General features: G+C 48.2%; 1 protein-coding gene across 1 annotated transcript in view; it reads right to left on the reverse strand.

Annotated features, from left to right (window-relative positions):
* The window catches only part of ITGB3 (integrin subunit beta 3), a 148,209-nt gene that overhangs the window by 76,302 nt on the left and 56,514 nt on the right, over window positions 1–15,393 (reverse strand). The window contains exon 5 of the mRNA XM_068263716.1: window positions 142–304. Within this exon, the coding sequence (XP_068119817.1) occupies window positions 142–304 (163 nt within the window). The remainder of the gene's footprint in view (window positions 1–141; window positions 305–15,393) is intronic.

Raw genomic sequence — 15,393 nt, forward strand, 5'->3', positions numbered from 1 at the left:
GAATGCCCTATAAACTATAGGAAAGGAACACAATTATGCAATGAGTAAAAGTTTACCGCGGATCCACTTTATAGACTGTCTAAAGAGAACATGAAAAATACCCCCTCCCCCCACCCAGTAGCTCCACCTCCGTGCACTTACGTCACACACTGCAGCCTGCATGATGGCATCAAAACCACCTTCTGGAGCATCACGATTTCGGGACACATCTTGCTTGGAGACCTCCTGATTAAAACTTCCAAAGTTGTCTGTGAGGGCCAGGACATGCTTGTAGCCAAAGGTGGGCTTGCAGATAGTTCCCATCCTGTTGGAAGTTTGGAGAATTTGATTAGTTTATGGTTAAATTCTCTTCATTTTTGTAGCTGTAATGCTGTCTCATCTCTTAGCACAAACCAGGAAACCCCCCGATTCGCAATAGAATTAGCAAGCACACCACAACCGCCGCCGTCCACGCTGAGTTGACACCAACACTAAGCCATTGTCCACAGCTGCACCGCCCACACTAAGCCATAGTCCACAGCTGCACCACCCACACTAAGCCACCACCCACACTAAGCCATGGTCCACAGCTGCACCGCCCACACTAAGCCACCGCCCACACTAAGCCATGGTCCACAGCTGCACCACCCACACTAAGCCACCGCCCACACTAAGCCATGGTCCACAGCTGTACCACCCACACTAAGTCCCCGCCCACACTAAGCCATGGTCCACAGCTGCACCCCCCACACTAAGCCACCGCCCACACTAAGCCATGGTCCACAGCTGCACCACCCACACTAAGCCACCGCCCATACTAAGCCATGGTCCACAGCTGCACCACCCACACTAAGCCACCGCCCACACTAAACCATGGTCCACAGCTGCACTACCCACACTAAGCCACCGCCCACACTAAGCCATGGTCCACAGCTGCACCACCCACACTAAGCCACCGCCCACACTAAGCCATGGTCCACAGCTGCACTACCCACACTAAGCCACCGCCACACTAAGCCATGGTCCACAGCTGCACCGCCCACACTAAGCCACCGCCCCCACACTAAGCCATGGTCCACAGCTGCACCACCCACACTAAGCCACCGCCCACACTAAGCCATGGTCCACAGCTGCACCGCACACACTAAGCCATGGTCCACAGCTGCACCACCCACACTAAGCCACCGCCCACACTAAGCCACCGCCCACACTAAGCCATGGTCCACAGCTGCACCACCCACACTACGCCACCGCCCACACTAAGCCATGGTCCACAGCTGCACCGCCCACACTAAGCCATGGTCCACAGCTGCACCACCCACACTAAGCCACCGCCCACACTAAGCCATGGTCCACAGCTGCACCACCCACACTAAGCCACCGCCCACACTAAGCCATGGTCCACAGCTGCACCGCCTACACTAAGCCATGGTCCACAGCTGCACCACCCACACTAAGCCACCGCCCACACTAAGCCATGGTCCACAGCTGCACCACCCACACTAAGCCACCGCCCACACTAAGCCATGGTCCACAGCTGCACCGCCCACACTAAGCCACCGCCAACACTAGGCCATGGTCCACAGCTGCACCACCCACACTAAGCCACCACCCACACTAAGCCATGGTCCACAGCTGCACCGCCCACACTAAGCCACCGCCAACACTAGGCCATGGTCCACAGCTGCACCACCCACACTAGGCCACCGCCCACACTAAGCCATGGTCCACAGCTGCACCACCCACACTAAGCCACCGCCACACTAAGCCATGGTCCACAGCTGCACCACCCACACTAGGCCACCGCCCACACTAAGCCATAGTCCACAGCTGCACCACCCACACTAAGCCACCGCCCACACTAAGCCATGGTCCACAGCTGCACCGCCCACACTAAGCCACCGCCAACACTAGGCCATGGTCCACAGCTGCACCACCCACACTAAGCCACCACCCACACTAAGCCATGGTCCACAGCTGCACCGCCCACACTAAGCCACCGCCAGCACTAGGCCATGGTCCACAGCTGCACCACCCACACTAGGCCACCGCCCACACTAAGCCATGGTCCACAGCTGCACCACCCACACTAAGCCACCGCCACACTAAGCCACTAGGCCACCGCCCACACTAAGCCATAGTCCACAGCTGCACCACCCACACTAAGCCACCGCCAACACTAGGCCATGGTCCACAGCTGCAACGCCCACAGGTGCATCTGGGTCCGTGCATATTTACAACCTTTGGTTAGTATATACTATATACAATGCTTCACAATCAACACATGAAACATAGTTGCCAACTGTCCCTTTTTTGGAAGGATAGACCCTCTTTGGGAGCCCTGTCCCTCTTCCCTCCTCATTTGTCCCTCTTTCAGGACTTTGTCCCTCTTTCTATGTAAATATATATATTTCTCTACTAAAAATGTGTTTGATTGACTCTAAACTTTATTCCCAACCTTTAAATTGATATATTACTAATTTTAAAATGTCAATATGAAGGAAAATGAACCAGGATAGAAAGGACCAGCGTGGTTTGAATTCTAAAACATTTTTCTTATGAAATCTTTATGGTACGCGTGGCTAGGGGTGTGATGGGGGCGTTATCAGGGGTGTGGCAGGGGCGTGGCTTAAGTGTCCCTCTTTCTCATCTCAAAAAGTTGGGAGGTATGCATGAAATAAATCACTGAATATATATATATATATATATATATATATATATATATATATATATATATATATATATATACACCTTTTCTGAAGTACATGCTGGCAGCCTTGTGATGGTTACTATGTGCTCAGTTCAGGTAAACTGCATGTACAGATATATGAAGGGGTAGTTGGAAGGAGAAGCAGGAGACTTCTTACAGCACAACACAATACAGTTAGCTAAAAAATTGCATTTAGTCGATTGCCTGTGGTTTGGCGAGTGGCAGGTTCAAACTTGAGATGCATGTCGCGCAAGTTCCATGGCTGCAGGTTAGGCAATTCCTTAGTCTATCCATAGTAAGCCCACCATTAGGAAGGCATGGAGGCTGCCTTCGTGGAGTGGCATGCTCACCTTCCTGCTGAGATATTTCCTAAGCCACTCACAAACAACAGTTATGCAGAACAGTACAGAGAGGAAGTTATGTGTGCATGTGCTACTTTCTCTTTTGTCAATGATCACGGTTTCTCATTGATGCCGTCATCAATCACCGGCACTAAGATCAGTGAACTGATCTGTCTACTAACAAGCGGTGACGAGAAAATGCACAGGAGCGCACACAGCAGCGTTCGCTGTAGGAGGCGTGTATCTACGCCCCTGCAACAGGAACAATGCTCCCGCGGGGTGTAGATATACTGCCTCAGAATCATTAAGTGGTTAAAGTGAACCAAAGATGAAAATAAACTAATGAGATAAACAATTGTATCTGTCCTTCTACTCCTAAAAATCACTCTTTTACATATCTCAAGGTTTTATTTTATATATAAACATTTACAAAGCGGATTTAATGTTTCATGGTCTCATCTCAATTGCAGTGTCACAAGAGTCCCAGAGCGTAAATACATGAACTATTGACCTTTTTATCTTTTCCTCTCACAGAAAAAAGCCCAGGTATCTGCTTAGGAAAGTTTTTTATAGCTGTAGTTTGTTATCAGCGAGCCGACTGAGTCCTGAACGGAGAAAAACGGTCAGTTCCATAGCTAATTATAAAACTATCAGGCAGGCAAAAAAGAAAAGGAGCACAACATAATGCTGGGAATACACGTTTCGTTTTTGCCTTCGTTTTAGCCTTCGATTTGTTCGGTAAACGAATCGAGTGTTGAAAACGTATGTGAAAATAGTCATAATCTCATTATAGTTTTGATTAATAGACCCCAAAAACGAACGACTAGTGATCGAACATGTTTGATATTATCTCTCTTTATCCATCTAATCGAGCCATTGGTAGGCTTGATGGCTGTTCAGATCGATTATATATTCGTTTATGCCGTCCGTCCCTGTACTACGTTTCGTTTCTTTGCAGCCTTCGATCATTGGAAAAGCTAAATCATCAGAATCGAAAAAAAAAACGAAACCGTGGGTGGTGATATTAACTTTACGATCGATTATTTCGGGATCGAAAAGGACAAAAGGCACAATCGAAACGAAGGTTTAAACGAAGGCAAAAACAAAACGTGTATTCCCAGCATAAGTGTCTGTATGCTTGCCACTGTATATACACATGTCTATCATCGTGTCACATGTCATCTCTGGTACACTTTAAAGCCTTGATTTAATATCTTATTTTTTTGCGTATGAGAATATATCTTCATTTATGCCATGCACATTATTTGGTGCAGTCTATGTCTGTACGTTTTGAAATAGCTAGATTGATAGTGGATTCAACCACTGCCAGGTTTAGGTATAGCCTAGGCACAATCTTCCACACCTCCTCCCAAACCTCTGAGGGCCCAGTACCATTCTTCAGCCTAAACAAACATACCGTCATTAAGTTACATTAGTTATGTTAATTAAAATAGATAGGTAATATAATCTCTTACCCACCCTGCTTTAAAAGAACAGGCAAAGGTTTGTTTTTTCATGAGGGCAGCCATCTTTTTGGTTGAAAGGAGGTGGCAGGGAGCATGAGACACAGTTCCAACTGTCCTGTGTCCTGATCACCCCTCCCAGTTGCTAGGCAACGAGATCAACAGCATCCTAAATCCTATCATGCTTTGCACAGCATCAGGGGAAAAATGCCTGGGCAGTTTTTTTTAATGGGGCGGAGCTTAGCTTCTAAGCAGCTAAAAAAAAGGCTTGGGTATGAAAAACAAAGTTCTGATGCTGTGAACCTGTTAAAGAAACACCAAACCTTTTCAGTGCTGAGTAGATTTTTAGTCTGGAAGTTCACTTTAACGATATTCACTAATTGCTAGTCTTACTGTATAATAAGCAGAAGAATTCTGGCAAGCATAGATATGAGCATGTTATGGCCCATATTTTATCTGCCAGCATATTTTTGGACTGTGGGAGGAAACCAGAGCTTTGGTAGGAAACTGACAGGAAGAATATACCAGCAGATAGTGTCCCCACAATCATCAGCCCTAGGAGGAATGACACCCGCTAATGATGGTCATGTCCCTGGGCAAAGGTCTGTTTCACTGTTAAGAAATGTAAGCGGCACCATCATGTAACAGTTAAAAGCATTAAATAAACTATAAAATGTAGTCTAGGGAAAAAAATGCTATGCTAAAATTTGCTTTGGTGGGGGACTACAGCCTCATGTCATTCATGTATATTATTCATAAACACTGATGGTTTGTAGAGTGTGACAGAAATAAAGAGGAACCGTAACAACATATAGTAGAATGTAGTAAATTATTCAGGATACTCAATTCATGTTCAATATCCTGGTGTCAGGATCACGCAGAAATCTTACCACGAGTCGGTGGTTTCATGGCCTCGTCATCCTCCGGTGATCCGCAGTCCAGATGGGTCTTACCGATGCAGGACGCACGGGACTCCGTGCCCCATTGGGAGTCAGCACTTCCGGGTGGTCTGTGTGAAGGAACGCGTACTGACGCGTCATCATAGTGGTTGCCGGTGATAGGAGGTGCGGAAGAGCAAGCCGCGACTGTGGGCAAACAAAGTACGCATGCGCCATTCCTGGTGGACAAAAGTACGCATGCGTCAAGATGACAGTACGCATGCGCTGGTCTTGGCGGCCGTTAGTACGCATGCGTGGCGCGCAATTCAATTGGAAGGCCAGCCCTCCTCCAGTTTGAAAGGCGGTGACTCACAGTACTCCACGCTGATTCCTCTGTCAGCTAGTGTGTGAGTTAGCCTGAAGCTCTGCTCGTTTTCCTGATTGATCTTTGTTACCGACCCGGCCTGTTTCTAGACTACTCCTGATCTGATCTACCCGGCTTGACCTTTGGCTCGTCTCTGACTCTCCTGGATTGCCGCCTGCCCTGACCTTAGCTTGGTACCGGACCTGAACCTTTGCCGCCTGCCCTGACCTCAGCTTGTTACAGGACCTGAACCTGTGCCGCCTGCCCTGACCTCAGCTTGTTACCCGACTTGAACCTTTGCCGCCTGCCCTGACCTCAGCTTCTATCCAGACCTGGATTCCTCTGTCACAGTTATCCCGGATCTCTAATCCCTCAGTACTACTGGATCATCATTCAATCATCCATCCTCCACATCGAGGTGTCATCTGTTCTCCTGACCACTGTTCGAGTCCTTCCTGGGTGCAACCTGGTGGGCACTAGGCAGCTAAGTAGTCCGTAGCCCATTAGGGGTTGCGGCCCATCACCCCCTCCTGGGGTGCTCTGGTGAAGACCCGTGGTCACTTAGACTTTGCACTTGGGAGACTCTCACCGCAGTGGAACAGTCAACGGTACGCTATCATAACACCTGGTTTCAGCATCAGAACACTTTCTTTAGCTATATGTTGCTGTATATTAGTTTTTAGCCACGCCCTCCCACTGAGCGCAGCCTAGGCTGTTTGATATGTGGCATTCCACCACACCCTCAGAGCATTCTGGGAAACAAGATATCTTTTCTACTGGCTTTAGAAGTTTCAGTAAAGTGGAGGAGTAGATGAGCCCCTTAAAGAACCCGAGGTGGGTTTTAAGAATGCCATTAGGACACAGAGGCTGGTTCTGCATACTATCACCGGCCTCTGTGTCTGTACTATGCACTGGCTGGATAGTGTAACGGGTAAGGGCTCTGCCTGTTCAGTAAGCCAGCACCTATTCAGTAAGGAGTTCTTTGGGCGAGACTCCCTTACACTGCTGCTGCCTACTGAGTGCGCTCTAGAAGCTGCCTCACAAGCGCTTTGAGTCCGACAGGAGAAAAGCGCTATACAAAAAAGGGAATTATTATTATTACTGTGCCCCCTGTCTCCCCCCCCCCCCCTTTGCGCTCTGCTGTCCCCATAAATAAAACCGCCGTGCTAGCGACATGCACCTTGTCGCTAGCAGGCGGTTTACCTTTGTGCTGCTTGTTGTTATAATTCAAGTATGATATGCTTGAATTCGGTGGCCTCAGTCAATTTACATAACTGGTTTAGTAAAGGGACTTGCTATGCAGAGTGTCTCTCTATAAGGAGAATTTCTCTTGCTAAGAAATAGAGGCATTTCTGGAAGCACCATGTTCAGTAGAACATTGTGCTCTGGCCCTACCGGGTCAGAATAGATATCAAGCTCGGGATGTACAGACCTCCAGGCCTTGTGGGGTAAACATCGGGTGTTTTCATATTTCCTAAAGGAAAACAATAGCCAGGGAACAGAAAACAATGTTTTCCATAGAACAAGGGAACAGGTCATTGGAAAATGGAATTTTCCAGTGCATGCGCAGTAAAGACTGTGCTTGTCATGCTATCCCATGTTCTGATCAGCCAATAGCAGGTGATGGGTTATTGATCCATCCCTGCTGGGTGATGTCACATTTAACTCTTTAGTGACTAGTATAAAATAGCCAACATGGGCTCCAGAGCCCACTTCCAGTTTCCACCTTCTAACTTCAGACTTCACTTCTACTTTCACTTTACTTCTAGTCATCTACCTGTATGCTGTATATACGCTAAGTGCAACTAGCATAGATTTACCATAAGAAAAAGCCTGGTCTATTCCCAAGGCATAGACCAAGAGCTGCAACGCTTAAAGAGACTCTGTAACAAAATGTTGAGCTTTATTTCTTCTATCCTATAAGTTCCTATAGCTGTTCTAATGTGCTCTGTCTTACTGCAGCCTTTCCTAGTTGCACAGTGGCTGTGTTATCTCTGTTATATGATCTAATCTTCTCTCCTGTCGGGTCTTACCGGCTCAGGCAGTCAGGCTGGAATGTACTGTGCTGCTTGTGATTGGATAGAAGCTATACACCCCCTCTCCAGGCCCCCTGCACACTTTGTATGACTCACACACTGAGCTACTCTCAGCCTACAGGTCCGTACACACTCCGGACTGGAGGCAACAACGGGTCCGTCGTCACCTCCCAGCTGGGTGGGCGTTCCAGCGACAGTCCGGCGTGTGTACAGTCTGTCTGCAGACTGATACGGCTGTTTCTGAGCGATCCGCCCGGCGGATCGCTCAGAGACAGCCGTATTAGTCCGCCGACAGACTATACACATGCCGGACTGTCGCTGGAACGCCCACCCAGCGGGAGGTGACGACGGACCCATCGTTGCCTCCAGTCCGGAGTGTGTACGGACCTTTACACTTGCTATGTCTTTTGTTTGTAAACACTGCATAAAATGGCAATTATAAGCCAGGATTGGGCAGAAACAGCACAGAGGGGCCCAGGAGAACATAATGAATAGAATGGTATGCTTTTTATTGTAAGAATTTTACAGTACAGATTCTCTTTAAGGGGACTTACTACAGACTGATTGCTTTGCTGAGGTAACGAAACATGTAATGAAGATAAGATTGCTGCTAAACACATCTGTATATCTGTTTTCCGAATAAACACCTTAACCTTTGACGACGTCTAAGCAGTTCTATCTCCTGTGCTGTTGCTGTGATGAGTGTTAAGTTATCACATGTTCTGTGATATGGTGACGAACAAAGGTGTAGTGTTGTTGCCCATAGCAACCAACAAATATTTATTACACGTGTCACCGCCGCTCCCCCGCCTCCTCTATATCGCGGCTCCCGGCCTGCTTCCCTTCCCTCCCTGCCTCCACAAGCTGATTGGAGGGAAGGGATTCAGGCAGGGAGCGGTGCTATAGAGGAGGTGGGGGAGCGGCGGTGACAGGCAGCACATAGGTAAACAGCCTGCTAGCAACAGGGTGCATGTCGCTAGCATGGCGGTTTTATTTATGGGGAGGGCAGAGCGCGCGGGGGGGGGGGGGGGGGACTGCGGGGGCACAGTACAGACACAGAGGTTGGTGATAGTATGCAGAACCAGCCTCTGTGACCTAATAGTATTCTTAAAACCCACCTCAGGTTCTCTTTAAATCCCTAGGCCACCTTCCCCCGCTTGCAGGAACTGCCTCCTCTGTAGGTGAATAGACCTGCCCTTTACCTTTTGTTCTTTTCTCCTCCAATCGCTGAGTCACCTCAGCCTTGCTTGTAAACACAAGTGAGCAGGGGATCATGTTTCAGATAAGCAGCTAGGCAGGGAAATAAATGAAAGAGGAGGAATATATTATAGATAAAAAGAACCCCCAGCATGCAACTGTTTGGCACTGACTACTAAAGGGCCAGTGCTCCTTAAGTATGTGATAACTCCAAATCATAACAGCAGAAAAGTTTTGAAAGTTTTGAATGCAGGATTAGCATCTTTATAACTTAATACACTCAGACCAGTTGCTGTTGAAATTTGATTTTTATGGTGACAATCCCGCTTTAAGTCTATTCATTGCACATAGACATAGCTGGTATGGTTTACTGACTCCTTTCAGTAATATTTGGCTTTTGAATCACTCTGCCACAGAGGACCAAGCGACTAGTTGATATGTACCTGAATTTCGGATGTGTACAGGTAGGGAGAGAAAAGATCTCATATCTGTGCTACAGAAGAAACATACAAATGCCTTTACTTTGTCTCTGTAAAGTCTTGTTATTCAAATCTCCCATTTGCTTCCTGTCGACTGGCAGCAAAACTATAGGCAGAAACTGAGAGTATCTGAGGATTGGGACTTCTCAAATGCAAAATAATGGTAACCACTTCCAAGTAACCAATCATGCTTTAGAGAATATTCAAATATCTTTAACTTATACAAGTACATTTTACCTACCATAGTCCTTAAAGGCAACTAACTGAGGAAAAAAAATATTGGCTACTTACTTGGAGGAGCTTCTTCCAGCCCCCTGAATTCTTCCTGGTCTCTCGCCATCATTCTGCGCTGCTCTGTTCCCTTGAAGCGCCCTTCTGACTCTGGATGTATGGCCCCATGCCGTGCGCCTTGTCTTATGTGCTCGCACAGCTGGAAGCAATTCTACGCTTCTACAGTAAGCAGAAATTGCTTCTGCGCATGTGCAGAACACTCCCAGCTATGGAAGCGCGATATAGGACATCACTGGTCAGGTATACTTTAAGTGGTTAAGCGGGATTGTCACCATAAAAATCAAATTTCAACAGCAACTGGTCTGAGTGTATTAAGTGATAAAGATGCTAATCCTGCATTCAAAACTTTCAACATGTTTCTGCTGTTATGGTTTGGAATTATCACATACTTTAGGAGCACTGGCCCTTTAGTAGTCAATGCCAAACAGTGCATGCTGGGGGTTCTTTTTATCTATACTATATTCCTCCTCTTCCATTTATTTCCCTGCCTAGCTGCTTATCTGAAACACGATCCTCTGCTCACTTGTGTTTACAAGCAAGGCTGAGGTGACTCAGCGATTGGAGGAGAAAATAAAAAAAGTAAAGGGCAGAAATGACATGAGGATTTAGTCTCAAACTGTGGGCAAAAGACATGGTTCCCACCAGGAACAGAATTCTCTTCATTTACTATATACAATTCACTGAAATCAAAATGTGGACAGTACAATACATGTGTTATGTAAGTAGATCAAGTATTTATCTACTTATATTTGTGTTTTTTTTACCCTGGCATAGTATGGCTAATCCCACTGCTTTAAGAACACTTCAGCAAACTGTGTAATCTGAGGTGTGTACGGACCTTAGGTCTAATAGTGTTCTCTATCCTGATTGCTAAACTGTTGGTTTATAAATGTTCAATGATCAGGTGTACTGGATATACAGTATAGTGTTCTCTGTATGGTGGAAAACAGAACTCTGTTACAATCACACCCAGTGAGTTTCCTAGGTCTGTACAGAGTGCAATACACCAGTATTATGATCACACACCCAATTGTTGGATCACGTTGCAGTAACCTATGTCTATAAAAATAGCTATATAGGCTTGTATGTGATCAGCCAGTCATCAGGTCCTGTTGGAAGGCCGGGAATAAGACTTTTAGGGTTTGGGAGGTAGAGGGGGGTTCTGGCTGGGTTTGAGGTACACTAAATTATCAGCCTCTACTGACATTACATTGCATACTGCAGCTAGTGTTGGGCGAACAGTGTTCGCCACTGTTCGGGTTCTGCAGAACATCACCCTGTTCGGGTGATGTTCGAGTTCGGCCGAACACCTGACGGTGCTCGGCCAAACCGTTCGGCCACATGGCCGAACTAAGAGCGCATGGCCGAACGTTCCCCGAACGTTCGGCTAGCGCTGTGATTGGCCGAACGGGTCACGTGGTTCGGGCCCGAACGCGCTCTGATTGGCCGAACGGTCACGTGGTTCGGGTAAATAAATACCCGAACCACGTCATATCTCCGCCATTTGTCTGTGGGTTTAGCTTTGGGTAGGCAGGCAGGGTAGTTCGCTCTCCAGCCACGCTAGCCAGGGTCCCCCCCAGTCATTGTGTGTCGCTGCTGGGAACAGTAGTACACCGCTCGCTCAGCCACACTATATATAGCATTGTTTACTGCCACTGTGTACCTCGCTCAGCCACGCTATATATATAGCATTGTGTTTTCTGACACTCTGTGTACACGGCTTAGCCTGACTAATATAGCATTGTGTGTACTGCCACTGTGCACCTCGCTCAGCCACGCTATATATAGCATTGTGTGTACTGCCACTGTGCACCTCGCTCAGCCACGCTATATATAGCATTGTGTGTACTGCCACTGTGCACCTCGCTTAGCCACGCTATATATATAGCATTGTGTTTTCTGACACTCTGTGTACACGGCTTAGCCTGACTAATATAGCATTGTGTGTACTGCCACTGTGCACCTCGCTCAGCCACGCTATATATAGCATTGTGTGTACTGCCACTGTGCACCTCGCTCAGCCACGCTATATATAGCATTGTGTGTACTGCCACTGTGCACCTCGCTCAGCCACGCTATATATAGCATTGTGTGTACTGCCACTGTGCACCTCGCTCAGCCACGCTATATATATAGCATTGTGTTTTCTGACACTCTGTGTACACGGCTTAGCCTGACTAATATAGCATTGTGTGTACTGCCACTGTGCACCTCGCTCAGCCACGCTATATATAGCATTGTGTGTACTGCCACTGTGCACCTCGCTCAGCCACGCTATATATAGCATTGTGTGTACTGCCACTGTGCACCTCGCTCAGCCACGCTATATATATAGCATTGTGTCTACTGCCACTGTGCACCTCGCTCAGCCACGCTATATATATAGCATTGTGTTTTCTGACACTCTGTGTACACGGCTTAGCCTGACTAATATAGCATTGTGTGTACTGCCACTGTGCACCTCGCTCAGCCACGCTATATATAGCATTGTGTGTACTGCCACTGTGCACCTCGCTCAGCCACGCTGTATATAGCATTGTGTGTACTGCCACTGTGCACCTCGCTCAGCCACGCTATATATAGCATTGTGTTTTCTGACACTCTGTGTACACGGCTTAGCCTGACTAATATAGCATTGTGTGTACTGCCACTGTGCACCTCGCTCAGCCACGCTATATATAGCATTGTGTTTACTGCCACTCTGTGTACACCGCTCAGCCAGACTATATACCGTTGTTTACTGACACTCTGTGTACACCGCTCAGCCAGACTATATACCATTGTTTACTGACACTCTGTGTACACGGCTCAGCCTGACTATAAAGCATTGTGTGTACTGCCACTGTGCACCTCGCTCAGCCACGCTATATATAGCATTGTGTTTTCTGACACTCTGTGTACACGGCTTAGCCTGACTATATAGCATTGTGTGTACTGCCACTGTGCACCTCGCTCAGCCACGCTATATATAGCATTGTGTTTACTGCCACTCTCTGTACACCGCTCAGCCAGACTATATACCGTTGTTTACTGACACTCTGTGTACACCGCTCAGCCAGACTATATACCATTGTTTACTGACACTCTGTGTACACGGCTCAGCCTGACTATAAAGCATTGTGTGTACTGCCACTGTGCACCTCGCTCAGCCACGCTATATATAGCATTGTGTTTTCTGACACTCTGTGTACACGGCTTAGCCTGACTATATAGCATTGTGTGTACTGCCACTGTGCACCTCGCTCAGCCACGCTATATATAGCATTGTGTTTACTGCCACTCTGTGTACACCGCTCAGCCAGACTATATACCGTTGTTTACTGACACTCTGTGTACACCGCTCAGCCAGACTATATACCATTGTTTACTGACACTCTGTGTACACGGCTCAGCCTGACCATAAAGCATTGTGTGTACTGCCACTGTGCACCTCGCTCAGCCACGCTATATATAGCATTGTGTTTTCTGACACTCTGTGTACACGGCTTAGCCTGACTATATAGCATTGTGTGTACTGCCACTGTGCACCTCGCTCAGCCACGCTATATATAGCATTGTGTTTACTGCCACTCTGTGTACACCGCTCAGCCAGACTATATACCGTTGTTTACTGACACTCTGTGTACACCGCTCAGCCAGACTATATACCATTGTTTACTGACACTCTGTGTACACGGCTCAGCCTGACTATAAAGCATTGTGTGTACTGCCACTGTGCACCTCGCTCAGCCACGCTATATATAGCATTGTGTTTTCTGACACTCTGTGTACACGGCTTAGCCAGACTATATAGCATTGTGTGTACTGCCACTCTGTGTACACCGCTCAGCCAGACTATATAGCATTGTGTTTACTTCCACTCTGTGTCTGCTGGGCCTGGGAACAGTAGTACACCGCTCACCCGCCACTGTATAGCATTGTGCTCTGTGTCGCTGCTGGGAATAGTGGTACTGTATAGCATTTCTGTGCTGCCACTGTACTGCTGCCAGTCAGCGTGTACTGTAAGGATAAGTGAAATGAGGAAGAAATCCGGTGAAAGAGGAAGGGGCAAGGGAAGAGGTGTTTCCCCTGACGGTTCACGTACAGGCCACAGGGGAGCACCCAAGAAAACCCACTCAATACCGCCCATGTTGTCCAGGACAACAACCCTCACAAATCCAAAAGAACAGGACCAGATAATTACTTGGATGACCTCTCAAGCGTCCAGCAGTGGGTTAAGCAGCACCAGCACATCACGCACGAGGTCCGAGTCCTCAGCCAGTTACAAGGAGCCAGTGGGCACAAAGCTGACACAACCGGCAGCGACACCACGCACACAACTGCCAGATAACCAGTCCTATGAATTACCTCAGGACACAATGGGGTATTCGCAGGAGCTATTCCCAGCCCAACAAACTTCCACCTATGAAAGGTCAATGGAGGAACAGCCAGAAATGTTGTGCCCGGATTCACAACCATTAACTGTGGGAAATGCACCGCGCACTGAAATACAAGGCGAGTCCGAGGAGGACTCGGAAACCCAAATCCCAGAGCAAGTTGGGCAGGAGGGGTTGCAATTGCAGGAGGTCGGCCGACAAGATCTGGAAGACGACGTTGGAGTGAGCTGCGCAGAGGTTGTTCTGGGGAGCTCTACTCCACGGCGGCGGCCCCCCACAATGACATATGACGAGTTTGAGGAGATGGAAGAGGAGGGTATGGACAATGTGGACAGAGACCCAGATTTTATTTGTGAACGAGAACATCGCCGTCGTAGCAGCAGCACAGATGAGTCTGTTGAAGAACCCACTGCTGCACGAGTTCGCCTTGTGCCACAAGGTAGGCGGCGCGCAATTTCAGGCACCACAAGCGTGGAAGTTAGAGTGAGAGGCAAAAGAGGAGGAAACAGAAATCGCCAGCAAGGAGGCAGGTGCTCCAAAGTCTGGGCTTTCTTTGAAGACTGCACTGAGGATGTTACCATGGCGATTTGCAAGGTGTGCAAGACTCGCCTGAGCAGGGGGAAAAGTATTAACAACCTCTCCACCACCAGCATGAGCCGCCACATGCTATCCAAACATCCCACTCTGTGGGCAAACGCGGCAGGACAGGGTACCAGCAACACTGCCTCCCTTGGGTTCACCAGACTCACCACCAGACCCGCCTCAGCAGCAGCAGTAGCCCAGCCATTGCGTGGTTCACAACATTCACAAACATCAGACGACGCTGACACTGTCACTTTCCGGAGTAGTGCTCTTGAGGTCTCCCAGTGTTCATCAAACACAACAACCAACAGCCCTTCCGTGTGCAGCGCTACGGTTCAGTTGTCTGTGTCGGAGATGTTTGAGCGCAAGAGGAAATTGCCAGCAAATGACCCCCGGGCCGTGGCAGTAACAGCCAGCATAGCCAAGCTTCTGGCCTGCGAAATGCTGCCATATCGAGTGGTGGAGACAAACAGCTTCAAGGGCATGATGTCAGTGGCCATCCCACGTTACGTGGTTCCCAGCCGCTACCACTTTGCGCGCTCTGCAGTGCCTGAGTTGCATGAGCACGTGGTCAGCAAAATAACCCGAAGCTTGAAGAATGCCGTTGCCTGCAAGGTTCACCTCACCACTGACAACTAGACGAGTGCGTTCGGCCAGGGTCGATACATCTCCCTTACCGCGCACTGGGTGAACCTTG

Source organism: Hyperolius riggenbachi, chromosome 12, assembly GCF_040937935.1.
Source record: "Hyperolius riggenbachi isolate aHypRig1 chromosome 12, aHypRig1.pri, whole genome shotgun sequence".
Classification (NCBI taxonomy): Eukaryota; Metazoa; Chordata; class Amphibia; order Anura; family Hyperoliidae; genus Hyperolius; species Hyperolius riggenbachi.